This window comes from Nerophis lumbriciformis, linkage group LG16 (genome assembly GCF_033978685.3).
Source record: "Nerophis lumbriciformis linkage group LG16, RoL_Nlum_v2.1, whole genome shotgun sequence".
In the NCBI taxonomy this organism is placed as follows: domain Eukaryota; kingdom Metazoa; phylum Chordata; class Actinopteri; order Syngnathiformes; family Syngnathidae; genus Nerophis; species Nerophis lumbriciformis.
In genome coordinates, this window is record NC_084563.2 from 29963674 (window position 1) to 29987098 (window position 23425).

Consider the following 23425-nt stretch of genomic DNA (forward strand, 5'->3'; position numbering starts at 1 on the left):
CAGGACCGTCACACACACACACACACACACACACACACACACACACACACACACACACACACACACACACACACACACACACACACACACACACACCACACACTCTCTTGTATGTGTTACCTTCTTGAGACCTGAGAAAAATGCCTCCCTCTTTAGGACCAGCCTTTCTAGATATACAAAGAAGTGTATTTACAACATTAATAATATATACATACTATGCAAATGTAAAAAAAGCTTGCTGTGAAAAATTAGTTGGAATTTCACAAGAAAAAGGTCACAATTTTACAAGAAAAACTGAACATTTGTGCAATATTATGATAAAAGTTGGAATTGTACTCAATAACAGTCGCAATTTTACAAGAAAATAATAATCTGAATTTTACTTGACAAAATGATGACAAAAGTCATAATTTTGCTTACAAACTGTCACTATTTTACAAGGACAACAAAAACATTGGCAATATTGTGACAAAAGTCAGAATTGTATAAGAAAACTTTGAAATTATGGCAATATTATAATAATAATCTGAATTTTCTTGGCAAAATGATGACAAAAGTCATCATTTTGCCAAGTAAAATTCAGATTGTCATCATTTTGCCAGGTAAAATTCAGATTATTATTATAATATTGCCAAAATTTCAAAGTTTTCTTATAAAATTCTGACTTTTGTCACAATATTGCCAAAATGATGACAAAAGTCATCATTTTACTCAAAAAAATGTCACCATTTTCCATCCATCCATCCATCCATCCATCCATCTTCTTCCGCTTATCCGAGGTCGGGTCGCGGGGGCAGCAGCCTAAGCAGGGAAGCCCAGACTTCCCTCTCCCCAGCCACTTCGTCCAGCTCCTCCCGGGGGATCCCGAGGCGTTCCCAGGCCAGCCGGGAGACATAGTCTTCCCAACGTGTCCTGGGTCTTCCTCGTGGCCTCCTACCGGTCGGACATGCCCTAAACACCTCCTTAGGGAGGCGCTCGGGTGGCATCCTGACCAGATGCCCGAACCACCTCATCTGGCTCCTCTCGATGCGGAGGAGCAGCGGCTTTACTTTGAGCTCCCCCCGGATGACAGAGCTTCTCACCCTATCTCTAAGGGAGAGCCCCGCCACCCGGCGGAGGAAACTCATTTCGGCCGCTTGTACCCGTGATCTTGTCCTTTCGGTCATAACCCAAAGCTCATGACCATAGGTGAGGATGGGAACGTAGATCGACCGGTAAATTGAGAGCTTTGCCTTCCGGCTCAGCTCCTTCTTCACCACAACGGATCGATACAGCGTCCGCATTACTGAAGACGCCGCACCGATCCGCCTGTCGATCTCACGATCCACTCTTCCCTCACTCGTGAACAAGACTCCGAGGTACTTGAACTCCTCCACTTGGGGCAAGATCTCCTCCCCAACCCGGAGATGGCACTCCACCCTTTTCCGGGCGAGAACCATGGACTCGGACTTGGAGGTGCTGATTCTCATCCCAGTCGCTTCACACTCAGCTGCGAACCGATCCAGTGAGAGCTGAAGATCCTGGCCAGATGAAGCCATCAGGACCAAATCATCTGCAAAAAGCAGAGACCTAATCCTGCAGCCACCAAACCGGATCCCCTCAACGCCTTGACTGCGCCTAGAAATTCTGTCCATAAAAGTTATGAACAGAATCGGTGACAAAGGGCAGCCTTGGCGGAGTCCAACCCTCACCGGAAACGTGTCCGACTTACTGCCGGCAATGCGAACCAAGCTCTGACACTGATCATACAGGGAGCGGACCGCCACAATCAGACAGTCCGAAACCCCATACTCTCTGAGCACTCCCCACAGGACTTCCCGAGGGACACGGTCGAATGCCTTCTCCAAGTCCACAAAGCACATGTAGACTGGTTGGGCAAACTCCCATGCACCCTCAAGGACCCTGCCGAGAGTATAGAGCTGGTCCACAGTTCCACGACCAGGACGAAAACCACACTGTTCCTCCTGAATCCGAGGTTCGACTATCCGGCGTAGCCTCCTCTCCAGTACACCTGAATAGACCTTACCGGGAAGGCTGAGGAGTGTGATCCCACGATAGTTAGAACACACCCTCCGGTTCCCCTTTTTAAAGAGAGGAACCACCACCCCGGTCTGCCAATCCGTCACCATTTTACAAGAACAACAAAAACATTGGCAATATTGTAATAAAAGTCTGAATTTCATATGACAAATGTCACCATTTTGCATTAAAAAGTAATACTTTCACATAAACAAGTAATCATTTTACGAGAAAATATTGCAATATTACAGAAACAGAAAGAATATGAGAAATTGTTCCCAATTTTATGAGAAAAAAGTCGACACTGTGAGAAAAAGACTGCTTTTGGTTCATTTTTTTTTTTCTGTTGAATTTTTTGTTTGTAATTGTTTTTTAATCTTCATTATTCACTTCAAGTTATTACAGTATGTCTCTATACACATATTTATTTTATTTGTTTAATTCATTTTGGCCAAAGGGAACGCAATTCAATTTCTTACACACTTGTTATTTCATATGTTGACCAGAGGGGGAGCACTTTTAAAAGCGACACATAGTCAATTTGAACCATCCCTCCTTTTTGGGACCACCCTCATGTTGATAGATGTTACCACAAATGAGACATTGTCTATTAGATGCAATGTTATTGATTTATGTCATCACTTGTTCACACCTCCTCATATGGAAGATACTTTTCCTTCTTGGTGTCTCAAGAAGGGTAAAAATACAAGAGTCTCACACACACACACACACACACACACACACAAACACACACACACACACACACACACACACACACTTGGAATCCATCGTTGTAATAAACAAGCTGTTTTGTTTTTCTCGTGTTTCGCGTAGATTTAACGCCGCCCCCCCGCAGGAAGAGGCCAGCCAAAGGCCGGGTGACATGTCGCGTCACCTCTGACCTCGCCGCAGCTGCCAAAGGGCGTGGCCCGTCACCCCCACATCGCGACGGCGTGAACGTTTCGACCTCTCGCTGGTCTCTTAATGTGGCTCCTCATATATGGTTTGTGGCGCGGGGGGAATATTACATACGTGAAATCCTAAATTAAAAAAAATTAAAAAAGCCCTCATGTCTTTCATTTGCGTGATTTGTCTGACCTGCAAGAACCCGATGACCACCACCTCGGCGGAGTCGATGAAGCCTTGTGCAGCTTTGCCGTCATTCAGCCGGGGCAGCGTCCCATCTGAGGGAGAACACATCAAAGGTGTCACATGACACACGGAGGCGACCGAATGCGTGCCTGCAGGGTCGTAAAATACTTGCTGAGGACTGCCACTCCGAAGAAAAAATAACATACAAAAAGTAACAACATAGAATTTTTCATGTCATGGTGAGTTCAAGTAAATACTCAAATAAATGTATTTAGATACTTGTCCATACTTTTCTAAATAAAGAGGATGACAAAAAATGTCATTATTGTCTTTATTGTAACAACAAATGTTAGTGTACATGAAACATATGTTTATTATTGTCATTTAGTCCTTAAATAAAATAGTGAACATACTAGACCAGGGGTCATCCATCCATCCATCCATCTTCTTCCGCTTATCCGAGGTCGGGTCGCGGGGGCAGCAGCCTAAGCAGGGAAGCCCAGACTTCCCTCTCCCCAGCCACTTCGTCCAGCTCTTCCTGTGGGACCCCAAGGCGTTCCCAGGCCAGCCGGGAGACATAGTCTTCCCAACGGGTCCTGGGTCTTCCCCGCGGCCTCCTACCGGTCGGACGTGCCCTAAACACCTCCCTAGGGAGGCGTTCGGGTGGCATCCTGACCAGATGCCCGAACCACCTCATCTGGCTCCTCTCCATGTGGAGGAGCAGCGGCTTTACTTTGAGCTCCTCCCGGATGACAGAGCTTCTCACCCTATCTCTAAGGGAGATCCCCGCCACCCGGCGGAGGAAACTCATTTGGGCCGCTTGTACCCGTGATCTTGTCCTTTCGGTCATAACCCAAAGCTCATGACCATAGGTGAGGATGGGAACGTATATCGACCGGTAAATTGAGAGCTTTGCCTTCCGGCTCAGCTCCTTCTTCACCACAACGGATCGATACAGCGTCCGCATTACTGAAGACGCCGCACCGATCCGCCTGTCGATCTCAAGATCCACTCTTCCCTCACTCGTGAACAAGACTCCGAGGTACTTGAACTCCTCCACTTGGGGCAAGATCTCCTCCCCAACCCGGAGATGGCACTCCACCCTTTTCCGGGCGAGAACCATGGACTCGGACTTGGAGGTGCTGATTCTCATCCCAGTCGCTTCACACTCGGCTGCGAACCGATCCAGTGAGAGCTGAAGATCTTGGCCAGATGAAGCCATCAGGACCACATCATCTGCAAAAAGCAGAGACCTAATCCTGCAGCCACCAAACCAGATCCCCTCAACGCCTTGACAGCGCCTAGAAATTCTGTCCATAAAAGTTATGAACAGAATCGGTGACAAAGGGCAGCCTTGGCGGAGTCCAACCCTCACTGGAAACGTGTCCGACTTACTGCCGGCAATGCGGACCAAGCTCTGGCACTGAGCATACAGGGAGCGGACTGCCACAATCAGACAGTCCGATACCCCATACTCTCCGAGCACTACCCACAGGACTTCCCGAGGGACACGGTCGAATGCCTTCTCCAAGTCCACAAAACACATGTAGACTGGTTGGGCAAACTCCCATGCACCCTCAAGGACCCTGCCGAGAGTATAGAGCTGGTCCACAGTTCCACGACCAGGACGAAAACCACACTGTTCCTCCTGAATCCGAGGTTCGACTATCCGGCGTAGCCTCCTCTCCAGTACACCTGAATAGACCATACCGGGAAGGCTGAGGAGTGTGATCCCACGATAGTTAGAGCACACCCTCCGGTTCCCCTTCTTAAAGAGAGGAACCACCACCCCGGTCTGCCAATCCAGAGGTACCGCCCCCGATGTCCACGCGATGCTGCAGAGTCTTGTCAACCAAGACAGCCCCACAGCATCCAGAGCCTTAAGGAACTCCGGGCGGATCTCATTTACCCCTGGGGCCTTGCCACCGAGGAGCTTTTTAACTACCTCAGCAACCTCAGCCCCAGAAATAGGAGAGCCCACCACAGACTCCCCAGCCACTGCTTCCTCATAAGAAGACGTGTTGGTGGGATTGAGGAGGTCTTCGAAGTATTCTCTCCACCGATCCACAACATCCGCAGTCGAGCTCAGCAGAACACCATCCCCGCCATACACGGTGTTGATAGTGCACTGCTTCCCCTTCCTGAGGCGGCGGATGGTGGTCCAGAATTGCTTCGAAGCCGTCCGGAAGTCGTTTTCCATGGCTTCCCCGAACTCCTCCCATGTCCGAGTTTTTGCCTCTGCGACCGCTGAAGCCGCACACCGCTTGGCCTGTCGGTACCTGTCCGCTGCCTCAGGAGTCCTATGAGCCAAAAGAACCCGATAGGACTCCTTCTTCAGCTTGATGGCATCCCTCACCGCCGGTGTCCACCAACGGGTTCTAGGATTACCGCCACGACAAGCACCAACTACCTTGCGGCCACAGCTCCAATCAGCCGCCTCGACAATAGAGGCGCGGAACATGGTCCATTCGGACTCAATGTCCAGCACCTCCCTCGTGACATGTTCAAAGTTCTTCCGGAGGTGGGAATTGAAACTCTCTCTGACAGGAGACTCTGCCAGACGTTCCCAGCAAACCCTCACAATGCGTTTGGGCCTGCCAGGTCTGTCCGGCATCCTCCCCCACCATCGCAGCCAACTCACCAACAGGTGGTGATCGGTAGAAAGCTCCGCCCCTCTCTTCACCCGAGTGTCCAAAACATGAGGCCGCAAATCCGATGACACAACTACAAAGTCGATCATGGAACTGCGGCCTAGGGTGTCCTGGTGCCAAGTGCACATATGGACACCCTTATGTTTGAACATGGTGTTCGTTATGGACAATCTGTGACGGGAACAAAAGTCCAATAACAAAACACCGCTCAGGTTCAGATCCGGGCAGCCATTCTTCCCAATCACGCCTCTCCAGGTTTCACTGTCATTGCCAACATGAGCATTGAAGTCCCCCAGTAGCACGAGGGAATCACCCGGGGGAGCACTCTCAAGTACTCCCTCGAGTGAATCCAAAAAGGGTGGGTACTCTGAGCTGCGGTTTGGCGCGTAAGCGCAAACCACAGTCAGGACCCGTTCCCCCACCCGAAGGCGGAGAGAAGCTACCCTCTCGTCCACCGGGTTGAACTCCAACGTACAGGCTCTGAGCCGGGGGGAAACAAGAATTGCCACCCCAGCCCGTCGCCTCTCACTGCCGGCAACGCCAGAGTGGAAGAGAGTCCAGCCCCTCTCGAGAGAACTGGTTCCAGAGCCCTTGCTGTGCGTCGAAGTGAGTCCGACTATATCTACCCGGAACTTCTCCACTTCGCGCACTAGCTCAGGCTCCTTCCCCCCAGCGAGGTGACGTTCCACGTCCCAAGAGCTAGCTTCTGTAGCCGAGGATCGGACCGCCAAGTGCCCTGCCTTCGGCTGCCGCGCCAGCTCACATCGCACCCGACCTCTATGACCCCTGCTATGGGTGGGAGCCCATTGGAGGGGGGACCCACGTTGCCTCTTCGGGCTGTGCCCGGCCGGGCCCCATGGGGACAGGCCCGGCCACCAGGCGCTCGCCATCGTGCCCCACCTCCGGGCCTGGCTCCAGAGGGGGGCCCCGGTGACCCGCGTCCGGGCGAGGGAAATCTGGGTCCTTGTTTTTTATTATTCATGGAGGTCTTCGAGCCGCTCTTTGTCTGATCCCTCACCTAGGACCAGTTTGTCTTGGGAGACCCTACCAGGGGGCATAGAAGCCCCCGGACAACATAGCTCCTAGGATCATTGGGACACGCAAACTCCTCTACCACGTTAAGGTGGCAGCTCAGAGAGGAGACCAGGGGTCGGCAACCCAAAATGTTGAAAGAGCCATATTGGACCAAAAATACAAAAACAAATTTGTCTGGAGCCGCAAAAAATTAAAAGCCATATTTCATACAGACAGTGTGTCATGAGATATAAATTGAATTAAGAGGACTTAAAGGAAACTAAATGAGCTCAAATATAGCTACAAATGAGGCACAATGATGCAATATGTACATATAGCTAGCCTAAATAGCATGTTAGCATCGATTAGCTTGTAATCATGCAGTGACCAAATATGTCTGATTAGCACTCCACACAAGTCAATAACATCAACAAAACTCACCTTTCATGCACAACGTTTAAAGTTTGGTGGACAAAATGAGACAGAAAAAGAAGTAGCATAAAACACGTCCTAGAAAGTTGGAGAAAGTTATACATGTAAACAAACTACGGTGAGTTCAAGGACCGCCAAAATTAGTAGGACAAAACGGTGCTTGCCAAATACTCGAATCAGTGAAGCATGTTTAATATAAACTGTAAATGGCAGCAAATTTTGTTCAGGAGATAATTGCAGTTCTGGCATGTTACGTTTTTGTGCCTTTATTTTGAAGAGCCCACTCTTATTCTGTTACTTCCTTTATTGCTGATACTTGACTTCCTGCTGCCGTTCTGTCTGACTTCAACAGCATACTCACGTTACTCCAGGACTGGTAAAACACGCTGACAAAGATATATTTCTCATATTCTGTGTGAACATTTGTGAGAGGTTATTTTATTGTGCCTCGTGTTTGTGTTGTTTATATGTCACATTTAAGGAGAGTCACTCCGAGCTGTGTGTGGAAGCTAAGCTAACTAGCGGAGCAAACTTAGCGCCCTTGGAAGCGGAAGGAGGTAGGAGGAGACTAATGGTTTTATTTGTTGTAAAACAAGTGGTTCATTTCATTTAAAACAAACGGGAAAATGTCAGTATTTGTATTTAAATAAGAGCTGTAACTTGTAATTAAGCTTAATTCATGTGAAAATTCATTATTTAAGTTTACTAAAAAGATTTGTTTATAAGTTTGAAAATGTAAACATGATTTATGTATTGTTTGTGGAAATATGGCATTTGTATTTTCTGTCCATCTTCATAGTTTTCACGGTGTCAAAATTGTGAGGAGAAAAGGAGGAGAGAATTAAAGTTGCACCAGTCGAAGCTCTCTGCATCTTGTGTCATTAATCCAAGTGGGCCGCTACAGTGAAAACTCCCCGGCTGCAACCAGTGACAACTTCTGGCTGCAACAGACCTGCCATCCCTGCAGAGAAGCTGACGCCATCTCATCCGAGATCCAGCTACCAACCTGTTACCAGCCAACTGACTCCATTTGCACCCACATCCTGCACAAGGCAAGATTAAAAGGACAGCACGCTAAAGGTATAACATTGGGTGCCAAGGAGCAAAGGAGACTATTTACACACACGTTACAAGCTTACAGCGTATCTGAAGTGTCTTAAATACTAACATCATATTTTGAGGTAAAAATAATTTGTGAGCAACACGTAACAATTCTGAAATGGGTGAATGTTTTAAGACAATTGGTATATGTCTTTAAAAGGTAATTTGTGACATGTCTATTGCGATAAAGGTTTAAAGGGTGAAGCACTTTAGCTATTAATGGTTAGAGCGCTCATTTATGACATACTTTGTTGTTACTGTTTTATGTTAAAAATCCTTTGAATGTCCATAATATGCAAATGCTTGATATAAGTATTACTCTGTGGTAAAAGATAACTACAGCTTATAAGTGAATTTAGGCATAGGACAATCAAAAGCCACGCAAGACTTAAAGCAGTTGCACAAGCAAATATAATGTCACTCCCAACAGAAGAAACAGAGAATCCTACATACACACCAGTCAGGTTTAGCTCACGTGAGAGAAAATTAACAGAGAAAGGCCAAGAAATGCATGACGAGGACACCAAAAAACGTGAAAAAAACATTTAACAAGGCCTATAATTCTTGGAAGCTAACAGCAAGGGAAACAAGGACAAAACTAAAAACCCTCTGTTCATTAGAAGATCTCAATAAATTACAGCAGGATATTGAAACAAAGCACGACGCCATAAGACAGCAATATGAACCTATCCTACACAACAGTAAAACCACGGCAGAGATCGTCAACAAAATGGACGCTTGTGTTACGCTAACAAAGGAAATCTGTAGTCTCATAAGCAACCGTCTAGCGACTATTAATAAAGATTATAACGATCAACTAGAAAAGGAAAAGGTAAGAGAAACGTTAAACAAAAATGAATATGGGTCTGTCTTTGGCCAAACTAAAACTGAAACTGTAAGTTCATCAGATTCCTCAGATGAATCAAGCAAACATTCCAGCTCAGCCAGTACCCATAGCAGTAGAGTAGATGCAGTAGCAGAGCTTGCTGCTAAGCTGGAGCAATCAAAAGCCATGGAAGAAATTCAGGCACAGAAAGCACATCTTCACAAGTTGGAAAGTGAATGGAAACTTAAAGAGGCAAAAATGTTGTCAGAAATGAAACAAAGAGAGGTGGAAATGCAACAACAGTTGGAACAAGAGAGAGCAAAACTGCAGCAGTTTCAAGCAGGAAAAGAGGTCGCTATAGCAGCAGCTCGTGTGAGAGCATATGACAGTTTTGAATGTTTTGAGAACCACAATGAAGAAATTGACAACAAAACTACTTCTTACAGAATGCAAACTGAACCTCAATTAAATCCAGATGCTGCTTCATTCCATCCTCACCAAAGAGCTCCTGAAATGACAATGACCCAGGAGTCTGTCAGCTTAGCACAAGCAATTGCTAGCTCATTAAGTATGAATCGCTTGCCAGTCCCTGAACCCACCACATTCAGTGGTGACCCTTTAAGGTTTACAGATTGGAAGATGTCATTCATGACTCTTATAGACAGAAAACCCCTCTTACCAAATGAGAAGATGTTTTATCTCAAAATGTATCTTGCAGGAGAGGCGCGCAAAGCCGTTGAAGGTTTCTTTTATCGAGATTCAGAAAGCGCATACAACGGAGCATGGAAAGTTTTACAGGACAGATATGGAAACCCATTCATTATACAAAAGGCTTTCCGTGATAAGCTCATGAAATGGCCAAAGATCAGCGCAAATGACCCACTAGCACTACGAGAGTTCACTGACTTCCTCCAAAGCTGCAATGAGGCAATCCCACATGTCAAAGGACTAGCTATCCTTAACGATTGTGAGGAAAACCACAAGTTGCTCAAAAAACTGCCGGAATGGATTGTTCGAAAGTGGAGTAGAATTGTTGTAGATGAGCTTGACAAATCAGGCAGCTATACGGATCTTGCATGCTTCACAGATTTCCTGAGCAGAGAGGCAAGAATAGCCTGTAACCCTATTGCTTCTCCACTGTTGATACATTTCAAACCTGCAGATGATAGAACTCCAAAGAAGGCCAAAGCTTTTAACACAAATACACAACCAAAGAGTTTTGCTCAGGAAAGACAAGAAACAAACAACAGTAAACCAAAACCACCCTGCTCAGTCTGTAAAAGTGAAGCTCATGGTATCATACGGTGTCCAACTTTCGCAGCCAAAAGTGCTGAGGATAAAAAGGCATTCATCCATGAAAATTGGCTCTGTTTTGGATGCTTGAGAAAGGGTCATATGACCAAAGACTGTAGGAGACGACACACGTGTAACACATGCAATCGTCATCACCCAACCTGCTTACACGAAGACAGGAAACTAAGATCTGTGGAAGCAATGACGAATAGCTCCACTTCCACAGAAGAACATGCAAGCCAGGAAACACACAAGGTCATGTCCCACACATCGACACAACATGCATCTGCTACCTCAGGTATTGTCCCAGTTTTTGTGTCTACAGTACAAGAACCACACAGAGAAATACTCACATATGCTATACTGGACACACAAAGTGACTCAACATTTGTCTTAGAAGATGTACTTGATAAATTGAATGTAGATGTCCAACCAGTAAAGCTGAAACTTAGTACTATGACAGCCATCGACACAATCATATCAAGCAAGAGTGTTCATGATCTACAGATTAGAGGACTCTACTCTGATAGCTGCATCCAACTCCACCAGGCCTACAGCCGTGACTTTATCCCGGTGGACAAGTCTTACGTTCCAACAAAGGAAACAGCATCACTGTGGCCTCATCTCAGAAACTTAGCAAATAAGTTACCACCCCTTCAAGACTGTGATGTAGGGCTCCTAATAGGATATGACTGTCCAGCAGCACTGGCTCCTCTTGAAGTCATCTTAGGTGACAAAAACCAACCGTTCGCACAGAGATCAGAACTAGGATGGAGTATAATAGGCTCATCAAACCCCCACCTAGACAGACAAGGAAATCAAAGCTTTGTGCATCGGCTAACAGTAAAAGAACTGCCAGTTCCATCAGCGACAGATGTTCTAAAGACCCTGGAATCAGACTTTATTGAGAGAACCTATGAGGATAAATATGTGTCCCAAGATGATGTGCATTTCGTACAGTTCCTCAGTGACCACATCACACAGAAGAAGAGCGGGCATTATGAGATGCCACTCCCTTTCAAAGGCAACAGTCAGCCCAACCTACCAAACAACAAGAGGCTAGCCACAGTTCGCCTGCAGTGTCTCAAGAAAAAATTAAAGGCCAACAAACAATACTATGATCAGTACAAAACATTCATGGAAGAAACAATTAACAAGGGTGATGCAGAGCCTGCCCCTGCAACATCAGAGGGAGAAACAGAGTGGTACCTTCCGCATCATGGCATCTACCACCCCAGAAAACCGGACAAGCTAAGAGTCGTTTTCGACTGTTCGGCCAAATTCCATGGTGTTTCTTTAAACGACACTTTGCTAACTGGGCCTGATCTAATCAATCCTCTGGTAGGAGTACTTTGCCGATTCAGGAAAGAAGCCGTGGCCATTATCTGTGATATTGAAAGAATGTTTTATCAATTCTCTGTCACTCCTGAATCCAGGAATTACCTGAAGTTCCTCTGGTGGACAGGCGGAGATTTGGAGAAGGAACCACAGGAGTACAGGATGGCGGTTCATCTCTTCGGAGCCGCTTCGTCTCCAGGATGTGCCAATTTTGGTTTAAAGCATCTAGCACGACAACACAAGGCTAGCTATCCCCTAGCATCAATATTTGTGGAGAAACATTTTTATGTTGATGATGGGTTAGTTAGCGTCCCATCAATTGATGAGGCCAAGAAACTGATCACTGAGTCGCAAAAGAGGAGGCTTGCGCCTTCACAAATTCAACCCAAATGAAGAAGCAGCGCTCGCTTGCTTAGACCCCTCTGAAAAGGCAACAAACATTGAGCCTCTAGGCTTTGATCCAACCCCATCAGAACATGCTCTCGGCATTCAATGGTCGATAAAGAATGACACTTTCAGCTTTAACATCAGCTTGAAGGATCAGCCTTCAACCCGTCGTGGTTGTCTTTCTGTCGTCGCCTCTCTCTACGATCCACTTGGATTCATTGCGCCATTCAGCCTAAGTGGAAAACGTATCCTTCAAAACCTTTGTCACAGAGGCATCGGATGGGATGACCCACTCCCAGATGATATTAAGCCACGGTGGGAGGAATGGATAAATGGTCTTCTGAAGTTGAAAGAGGTGTCAATTCCAAGATGTTACCACCCACATGACTTTCATGACATTGTCAGAGTAGAGTTACACCATTTTTCCGACGCCAGCTGCGTGGGATATGGTGCATGTTCTTACCTCAGGTACAAAAATGACAAAGATGAAGTCCATTGCAGTCTCGTGATAGCGAAAGCAAGGGTCGCTCCCTCAAAAGTCACAAGTATCCCGAGACTAGAACTTGCAGCAGCGGTGGTTTCTGCAAAAGTAAGTGTCATGTTAAAGGGTGAGCTTGACATGAAAATTGATCAAGAAATTTTCTGGACTGATTCACAAGTCGTGATTGGGTACATCAACAATGATGCTCGTAGGTTCCACATATACGTTGCAAACCGTGTTCAATTGATTAGAAATAATAGTGATCCCAGTCAATGGTATTATGTGGACACCTCAGAAAACCCAGCTGATCACGCATCCCGAGGTCTCCATGCTTCAGATATTCACTCAACAAACTGGCTGCGAGGACCAAAGTTTCTCTGGGAAAGTGAATTACATCTAACATCCAGCACTCCAACAGACTTACTTGTGGGTGATCCCGAAGTCAAGACAATTCAGGTGCTTGCAACCAAAGCAAATAACTGCGACGACATCCTTAGGCGTCTGAGTCAGTTTTCCTCTTGGACAAGACTTGTAAAGGTGGTTGCAAGAATCAAGAGGCTGGGGTGTAAACAAAACCAGCACAGTGAACATGTAACTGTCGAGGAGTGTGAGAAGGCCGCTGAGAAAGTGATTAAGATTGTACAGCAGCAAGCCTCCCTCCAAGAGATAAAGATGCTTCAAGGTGAAAAATGCCTTCCAAACTCAAGCTCTCTCTTCAGTCTGGATCCCATCTGGTCTGAAGGACTGCTCCGTGTTGGTGGGAGATTAAAACCATCATCTCTCTGTCACAAAGTGAAGCATCCAGTCATCTTACCAAACAACAGTCACATATCTAAAATGATTGTGTCCCACTACCACGCCAAGATATGCCATCAAGGTCGAAGCCAGACACAAATGGAGCTTAGGAGCAATGGATTCTGGGTCATTAGTGGGAGCAAGCTGGTTGCCAAGTTGATACGCACCTGTGTGCTTTGCAGGAAACTTCGACGGCCGACAGAGAGTCAGCGGATGGCTGAACTCCCTAAAGAACGTCTTGAAGCCTCAGCACCGTTCACGTACAGCGGCATGGACTGTTTTGGACCGTTTATTGTAAAGAAAGCCCGCAAAGAATACAAAAGATATGGACTCATCTTCACATGTTTGTACTCTAGAGCTGTCCATATCGAGATGCTTGAAGATTTGTCGACAGACTCATTCATTAACGCTTTGAGATGCTTTATCAGTCTGAGAGGAGCTGTCAGACAACTACACTGCGACCAAGGTTCTAACTTCATTGGCGCCAGAAATGGGTTTAAGGAAGCACTTAAACAATGTGACACCAAACTACTGGAAATCTTCCTGACTGAAAGGCAGTGCGAATTTGTATTCAACGCCCCCTCTGCCAGCCATGCAGGCGGTGTCTGGGAACGGCAAATCAGAACCGTTAGGAATGTACTGAATGCCACCTTCGCACAGTGCCCGGGTCGCCTTGATGACGCCTCTCTTAGAACACTGTTATATGAGGCTATGGCTATTGTGAACAGCCGCCCATTAACAGTAGATGGAATCAATGATCCACAGGCCCTGGAACTTTTAACACCGAATCACCTCATCATGATGAAATCTAAAGTTGCTCTTCCTCCCCCGGGAGAATTTGTGAAGGAGGATTTGTACGCTACAAAGAGATGGAGAAGAGTTCAATATCTCATCGAACAATTCTGGGGTCGCTGGAAAAAGGAATATTTGCTCAACATATCCACAAGACAGAAATGGCACTTACCTCAGCGCAACCTCAGAGTCAACGACATTGTCATCATTAAAGACGACAACCTCCCGAGAAATCATTGGCAACTAGGACGAGTGGTGGAGACTGTTCAAGACAGAGATAACTTAGTCCGTCGAGTCAAAGTACAAGTCGGAGAGCGAAAGCCTCAAAGAAAACAAGATCCCCCCTCTAAACCTTCAGTTATTGAGAGACCAATCCAAAAATTAGTGCTTCTCCTTGAGAATTGATCAGAACAAACAGACTGACAATTGTTTATCGTGTACGATTACAGTACAGTTCACATACCACTGATAGTTAAATGTGAAGTTACTCATTTATCACAGTCAAGAAAAATCCTGTACATTTCATTTGCTCTTTGTGTATTTTGTTCATTCCTTGTATCAGGATTTGGTGGGAGTGTAAATGGCAGCAAATTTTGTTCAGGAGATAATTGCAGTTCTGGCATGTTACGTTTTTGTGCCTTTATTTTGAAGAGCCCACTCTTATTCTGTTACTTCCTTTATTGCTGATACTTGACTTCCTGCTGCCGTTCTGTCTGACTTCAACAGCATACTCACGTTACTCCAGGACTGGTAAAACATGCTGACAAATATATATTTCTCATATTATGTGTGAACATTTGTGAGAGGTTATTTTATTGTGCTTCGTGTTTGTGTTGTTTATATGTCACATTTAAGGAGAGTCACTCCGAGCTGTGTGTGGAAGCTAAGCTAACTAGCGGAGCAAACTTAGCGCCCTTGGAAGCGGAAGGAGGTAGGAGGAGACTAATGGTTTTATTTATTGTAAAACAAGTGGTTCATTTCATTTAAAACAAACGGGAAAATGTCAGTATTTGTATTTAAATAAGAGCTGTAACTTGTAATTAAGCTTAATTCATGTGAAAATTAATTATTTAAGTTTACTAAAAAGATTTGTTTATAAGTTTGAAAATGTAAACATGATTTATGTATTGTTTGTGGAAATATGGCATTTGTATTTTCTGTCCATCTTCATAGTTTTCACGGTGTCAAAATTGTGAGGAGAAAAGGAGGAGAGAATTAAAGTTGCACCAGTCGAAGCTCTCTGCATCTTGTGTCATTAATCCAAGTGGGCCGCTACACACACATACATATATATACATATATTTATATATATATATATATATATATATATATATACATTGTCTTTTTAATCCGTTTTGACATTTAACATTGTCACGTTATTGATGGGAAAATTCATTTTTAGACAATATGATTTGCCTGAGCGGCTAGGAGACACCGAGAGTAACAAGCGGTAGAAAATTAGATTAGAAAGGAAAGATTAAAAAATAAATTAAAAAAAAAACTTTTTTTTTAACTTGGGACTTCCCGTGGGCCGGATTTTGGATGCTGGGGGGCCGGATCCGGCCCGCGGGACGTAGTTTGGGGAGCCCTGGTAGTAAGTAAACAAACAAAGACTCCTATATAGTCTGCTGACGTATGCAGTAACATATTGTGTCATTTATACACCTATTATTTTGTACACATTATGAGGGACAAACTGTAAAAAAGGAATTATTAATCTACTTTACTGTTAATATCTGCTTATTTTCTGTTTGAACATGTTCTATCTACACTTCTGTTCAAATGTAATAATCACTTATTCTTCTCTTCTTTGATACTTGACATTAGTTTTGGATGATACCACACATTTAGGTATGGATGTGATACCAAGTAGTTACAGGATCATACATTGGTCATATTCAAAGTCCTCATGTGTCCAGGAACGTATTTACTCACTTTATAAACATCATATGAATTAAAAAAATAAAAATACAATTTTGTGACGATAAAAAATATCGATGTAATCATAGTAGTATCGAATAGTTACGCTCCTGTACTTGGTATCATTACAGTGGATGTCAGGTGTAGATCCACCCATGCTGTTTGTTTACATTGTGACGGCGGTGAGCTATTGTATCCTCCTACGGTGTGTAGTGAAGCATGTTTAGCTATTCTTCGTCCTCCAGTGATAATGCTACTTGTAAGAAACGTACTTTATTTGTCGTCATGGAAACGAGGATTAGTGATTTAGAAGTAGCTAAAACACTGCCGCTAACTAGCTAGCCATGTGTGATACATTAAAGGCTGCTACTGCCATCTTGTATGATAGAAGAGAAAGAAGCGAGCGCAGGAGAGATCAGGGAGGGGGAGGGGAAGTGTCCGCCTTCCTTGAGAGCCATGAAGAACTGAGACTGCGAGGACAAATGTGCACAAACTTTTGAAACTCACTTGGAAAAAAATGGAAAAAGTGTAGCTAGCTAAGCAGCAAAAAGAGGTTAGCCTAGCATAGTGAATTATATTTATATAGCGCTTTTCTCTAGTGACTCAAAGCGCTTTTACATAGTGAAAGCCAATATCTAAGTTCCATTTAAAGCAGTGTGGGTGGCACTGGGAGCAGGTGGCTCAAGTGTCTTGCCCGAGGACACAACGGCAGCGACTAGGATGGCGGAAGCGGGGATCAAACCCGGAACCCTAAAGTCGCTGGCACAATTTAGTGTACCAGCACTCAAAAAGTCGGGATTTTTTTTCCAAGAGTACCAGCACTCTGTGGAGAAAATGCGGCATTGAATTCCCACAAACGAAACCTAAAAAAGGGGCCAAGTGATGTCATTCAGGGCCCTTTTTGCAGACACTTTGGCGTATTTTGGTGAGGCCGAGGAGTCCAGCAGGTGTTCCCGGGGAATCGGAGCAGGTGTTCCTGGGTAATGGGAGGCCTTTTGGGTCCTATTTGCAGACAGTTTGATGGCCACGCTACCAACCAAGCGACACCGCCCCACATATGTTGACCTACAGTATATTCAACTGTTTTAGCATTTTATAAACAAATGTCCACACCTCCATACTGAAAAGGTTGAAAAGACAGCAAGGTTGACACGGGTGGTGAGCAAAAGGCCAAATGAAGTTGACGTGTGTTACCTTGCTCACCGGCCATGGCAGGCGACGCCAGCAGGACCAGGAAGAAAAGTCCACTCAGCATTTTCTTTCCCAATGGACTTCCCAAAGAAAGGATGAAGTTTGCAGGACTGTGCGGTTGTTACTGACCCTGTAGTACAAGCAGTACTAGTAGTAGTACTAGTAGTAGTAGTAGTCGTAGTAGTGGTGATAAGAAGTTTGTTGGGAAGCCCACAGTTGTTCCTGATAAGTGAGGCTCCTTTGATGACGTGTGGCCTTGGCAGGGTTTTATTTGTGCACACTTTTTAGCAAGGGACCGTCAGCAAAGTGCTTTATTGATACTTGCAGAGCCTTACCTTCATATAAAGGAGTTTTGGCAAATATTTCCTTTTATTTTACACTAGTCCACTTATAAGTCTTTGTTGATTTCCACAGGAAGAACTAATAAAAGTAACAAATAAATAAAGCTAATGTTAAATAACATACACACACAAAAAAAATTCCTACGCCATAAGATGTGGGCGTGGCATGGCGCCAAACTTTGCTTCGACAGATTTTTGGGCCAAGAAAAGGGGTCGTACTTTAACAAACTCCTGCTAGGGACTTTGACTAAATGAGACGTGGTTCAAATCAAAGATACAACACATACAGGCGACGATAAATTGAGAGAAAAAAAAATCTTACGCCATAAGATGTGGGCGTGGCATGGCGACAAACTTCGCTTCGACAGTTTTGGGCCATTTTTCAGCCCAAAAAAATGGGTCATACTTTAAAAAAATCCTCCTAGGGACTTTGGCCAAATGATACACATTTAAAATCACAGATACAACACATATAGGCGACGATAAATTGCAAAAATATTTTTCCTACGCCATAAGATGTGGGCGTGGCATGGCGCCAACCTTTGCTTTGACCGTTTTTGGCCATTTTTCGGCAAATCAAAGGGGACATACTTTAACAAACTCCTCCTAGGGACTTTGACCAAATGAGACACATTTAAAATCACAGATACAATACATATAGGCAACGATAAATTGCGAATAGATTTTTCCTACGCCATAAGATGTGGACGTGGCATGGCGCCAAACTTTGCTTCGACAGATTTTGGCCGTTTTTGGGCCAAGAAAAGGGGTCGTACTTTAACAAACTCCTGCTAGGGACTTTGGCTAAATGAGACGTGGTTAAAATAAAAAATACAACACATACAGGCGACGATAAATTGCGAGAGAAAAAAATCTTACGCCATAAGATGTGGGCGTGGCATGGCGACAAACTTAGCTTCGACAGTTTTGGGCCATTTTTCAGCCAAGAAAAAGGGGTCATACTTTTAAAAAATCCTCCTAGGGACTTTGGCCAAATGATACACATTTAAAATCACAGATACAACACATATAGGCGACGATAAATTGCAAAAATATTTTTCCTAAGCCATAAGATGTGGGCGTGGCATGGCACCAACCTTTGCTTCGACCGTTTTTGGCCATTTTTCGGCAAAACAAAGGGGACATACTTTAACAAACTCCTTCTAGAGACTTTGACCAAATGAGACACATTTAAAATCACAGATACAATACATATAGGCAACGATAAATTGCGAATAGATTTTTCCTACGCCATAAGATGTGGGCGTGGCATGGCGCCAAACTTTGCTTCGACAGATTTTGGCCGTTTTTGGGCCAAGAAAAGGGGTCGTACTTTAACAAACTCCTGCTAGGGACTTGGACTAAATGAGACGTGGTTCAAATCAAAAATACAACACATACAGGCGACGATAAATTGCGAGAAAGAAAAATCTTACGCCATAAGATGTGGGCGTGGCATGGCGACAAACTTAGCTTCGACAGTTTTGGGCCATTTTTCAGCCAAAAAAAAGGGGTCATACTTTGACAAACTCCTCCTATGGACTTTGGCCAAATGAGACACATTTAAAATCACAGATACAACACATATAGGCGACGATAAATTGCAAAAATATTTTTCCTACGCCATAAGATGTGGACGTGGCATGGCGCCAACCTTTGCTTCGACCGTTTTTGGCCATTTTTCGGCAAAACAAAGGGGACATACTTTAACAAACTCCTCCTAGGGACTTTGACCAAATGAGACACATTTAAAATCACAGATACAACACATATAGGCAACGATAAATTGCGAATAGATTTTTCCTACGCCATAAGATGTGGACGTGGCATGGCGCCAAACTTTGCTTCGACAGATTTTGGCCATTTTTCGGCAAAAAAAGGGGTCATACTTTAAAAAACTCCTCCTAGGGACTTTGGCTAAATGAGACGCGGTTAAAACCAAAGATACTACACATATAGGTGACGATAAATTGTGAGAAAAAAAAAATCTTGTTTGCATGACATTTATATATACACAAATATATAATTATATAGTGTCTATGTACCATTTATTGATCTGTGTTTGGCTTATTGTATTTTTTAATTATTTATTTTGATTTATCCAAAAAAAATAAAAAAATGTTTTTATATTTTTTTATATAATGTATTTATGTATATATATATATATATATACACATATATATACACACATATGTATATATATATATATATATATATATATATATATATATGTATGTGTGGGGAAAAAATCACAAGGCTATTTCATCTCTACAGGCCTGTTTCATGAGGGGGGGTACCCTCAATCATCAGGAGATTGTAATGGGAGCATTCACATACCATGGTTTATATAGGGCACAGAGTGGGTGGGTACAGGCTGGCGTAGGGGCGTGGTGATTGGCTCATGTGTTACCTAGGAGGTGTTTCCGTCTGTGGCGGCATGCTGTTACAATTTCGCTGCGCTTGTTGAGGGATGACAGGTCTGGACGGTAAATAATAAACAGTTTCTCTTTCAAGCATAGGTTGCATCTTTTATTACCACTATTGTAAGGTGTGCTGGATGCAAGAATTTGCCATGTTATTGAATATTCAACATTATTGTCTTTGAGGTCCCAAATGTGTTTGCTGAGTTCTGTGGTATTCCGCAGGTTTTGGTTCCTGAAAGAAGCCTTGTGATTGTTCCATCTGGTTTTGAATTCTCCCTCGGTTAATCCTACATATGTGTCGGATGTGTTAATGTCCTTGCGTATTACCTTAGATTGGTAGACAACTGATGTTTGTAAGCACCCCCCGTTGAGAGGGCAATCAGGTTTCTTTCGACAGTTACAGCCTTTGTTGGTTTTGGAGTCGCTCTGTCCGGGGGCCGACGGCTCATTTGCAATTGTTTTGTTGTGGTTTGAGATGATTTGTCGTATATTGTTCATACAGCTGTAGCTCAATTTAATGTTGTTCTTGTTGAATACTTTTCTTAGGGTGTTGTCTTTGGGAAAGTGTTTGTCAATCAGATTGAGGAATTTGTGTCCAATGTTAGTTGAGACGTTTTTGCTGTATGGGGGGTTGTACCAGATGATGTCGTTTCGTTTTCTGTTCTTTTTTGGCTGGTTTCCTGGCGTGGGTTCATAGGTGAGGGTGAAATTGTATCCGCTTTCATCAAGGGCTTTTTGGTACGGGGGGGTTGCTTGGTCAAATTCAGCTTTGCTAGATGACAGCATCGATAGCCTTTTATTGATTCCGGTAGGTATTCTTTTCGTGGTGGTGGGTGGGTGGTTGCTGTCATGGTGCACGTATTGGAGTGTTGTGTTGGGTTTCGTGAATGGTTGGTAGCTGTTATTTCTCAGGTTGAAAGTGACGTCAAGGAAGTTGACGGTTTGCTTGTTGGCTTCAATCGTGATCCGTAGGCCGTTCTCTTTGAAAATTTGGCATATGCGCTTCTTGGTATTCTCGCTGCTCCTTGGCGAGGCGCGACACACTGCCAGTCCGTCATCACGGTAAATACCAAGGTTCAGATTGAGGCTAGCGAGCTGGGAGAGGAGGAAACTCCCAACGAGTTCACACGTTTCTGCTCCGTCAAAACTTCCCATAGTGACGTCAAATGTTGCATTGTTCTTTTTTTGCCATGGTGTACTGTTGTGGACAAGGAGCGCATCAAGAAAGTAAACAACCTCATCATAGCTGCCGATAAAACCACAAACTTCTACAGAATGGACATACCAGAACATCACACCTTACTGGACAGAAGCATCACCAAATCATACATATATATATATATATATATATATATATATATATATATATATATATATATAAACACAGATCAATAGATGGTACATAGACAAAACAAAAGACAGAAAAGACCAATTGATCAATAAATAAACTGAAAAAATAAAATACATACAAAAAGTAATTGTAATTAATGAGTATAGCAATGCATGAGTTAATTACATTTATATATCTGTTTATTATTATAGGCTGCAGATTGGAATTGCATTTGGTGTGTTATGTTGTGTGTTTATACATGTATTTTATTGATCATGTTATACATGTATTTTATTGATCAACTCTAATAAATGATCATCTTGATTGCCTCCTGTGTAATAAATAAATGCATAGAAAATATTATGTACACGTGTAATATATAAAAAGGTATATAATAAAATGTATACATAGAAAATAATGTATTTGTGTGATATAATACTTAAATGAAAACATACAACATACTTTGTGTACGTGCAATATGATGAAATGTGTTCAATAAAATGTATTTAAATTAATACATAAAAGTTATGTGTGTGTATTATAATAAATATATACTTAGAAAATAATATGTGTATGTGTGTTATAGGTATATGATAAATATATAGAACATGTGTAATATAATACTTAAATAAATACATACATAGAACTTAATATGTGTATGTGTAATATAATACTTAAATAAATACATACATGCAACTTAATATGTGTGATATAGGTAAATATATATATATATATATATATATATATATATATATATATATATATATATATATATATATATATATATATATATATAATGTTGTTTATGTGTAATATACTATGTAAATAAATAAATACATAGAAACTTAATATATGTGTGTGTGTGATATACCAGTAGGTAAATAATAAATATACAGTATAGAAAATAATGTACTTCTTGTACACTCTATCTACTTTTTACACACTCTGTCTACTTCTTACACAGTCTGTGTACTTATTGTACACTCTGTGTACTTCTTACACAGTCTGTGTACTTATTGTACACTCTGTCTACTTCTTACACAGTCTGTGTACTTATTGTACACTCTGTGTACTTCTTGCACACTCTGTGTACTTCTTGCACACTCTGTGTACCTCCTACACACTATGTATACTTCTGACACACTATGTATACTTCTTACACACTATGTTTACTTGTTGTACACTCTGTGTACTTCTTACACAGTCTGTGTACTTATTGTACACTCTGTGTACTTCTTGCACACTCGGTGTACTTCTTGCACACTCTGTGTACTTCTTGCACACTCTGTGTACTTCTTACACACTGTGTACTTCTTGCACACTCTGTGTACTTCTTGCACACTCTGTGTACTTCTTGCACACTCTGTGTACCTCCTACACACTATGTATACTTCTTACACACTCTGTGTACTTGTTGTACACTCTGTGTACTTGTTGTACACTCTGTGTACTTCTTGGTTGGTGTGGGATCCCGCTGACAAGTGACAAGAGATTTTGGTAATGCAGCTTGTAGGATTATGTCCCTTGAGAGGTCAAGGGTCACGTGCACAAGACTTCAGGCCATGTTGCGTAATCCTGCAGCACTTTCTGCACGCAGGCTACTCTAAATGACGCACGGCAAGAAAAACAAGCAAAGCTGCTTTTACTTTGCTCTTATGTTGAAAGTACGCAGGAAGTCACGTCAAGTTGCTTTTTTGTGATGAAGTTGAATCAATGTTGTCTCTAAAGTTGCTTTTTTCTTTGAAACTGTCTTTGCTCAAACATAATAATGAATCAAAAACATTGTTATGAATGATTGAATTATTTCAGGCTAAAATGACTTTACGTCAAATATTCCACTTTTGGCTGATTTCATATTTTGTGTATTTGCCATAAAAAGAGTTTTCTGTGACAAAAAGGGCAGAAAACAAACAGGAAATCAATAAAAACTTATAAAAGTAGATGTGAAGTAGATTTACAGATTTAAGCGTTGACAACGAAACAAAACAATAAATGACTT

The 23425-nt window shown here is 43.1% G+C and overlaps 2 protein-coding genes across 3 annotated transcripts in view; one reads left to right on the top strand and one right to left on the bottom strand.

Moving 5' to 3' along the window:
• The window catches only part of LOC133617411 (endoplasmic reticulum resident protein 27), a 31773-nt gene extending 14258 nt beyond the window's left edge, over positions 1–17515 (bottom strand). The window contains exons 1-2 of one of the 2 annotated variants that reach the window (XM_061977355.1): positions 17345–17515; positions 3118–3203 (exon numbers count right to left, since the gene is read on the bottom strand). In XM_061977355.1, coding sequence (XP_061833339.1) covers positions 3118–3203; positions 17345–17396 — 138 coding nt within the window. In that variant the 5' untranslated portion in view covers positions 17397–17515. Of the gene's footprint in view, positions 1–3117; positions 3204–17335 lie in introns of both variants that reach the window. The other variant, XM_061977354.2, reaches the window with a different exon arrangement.
• LOC140679490 (uncharacterized) lies at positions 13573–15490 on the top strand. The gene is made up of 2 exons (XM_072914961.1): positions 13573–15152; positions 15395–15490. The coding sequence occupies exon 1, from the start codon at positions 13643–13645 to the stop codon at positions 14624–14626; it is 984 nt and encodes a 327-aa protein (XP_072771062.1). The 5' UTR covers positions 13573–13642; the 3' UTR covers positions 14627–15152; positions 15395–15490.
• Positions 17516–23425: the final 5910 nt, after the last annotated feature.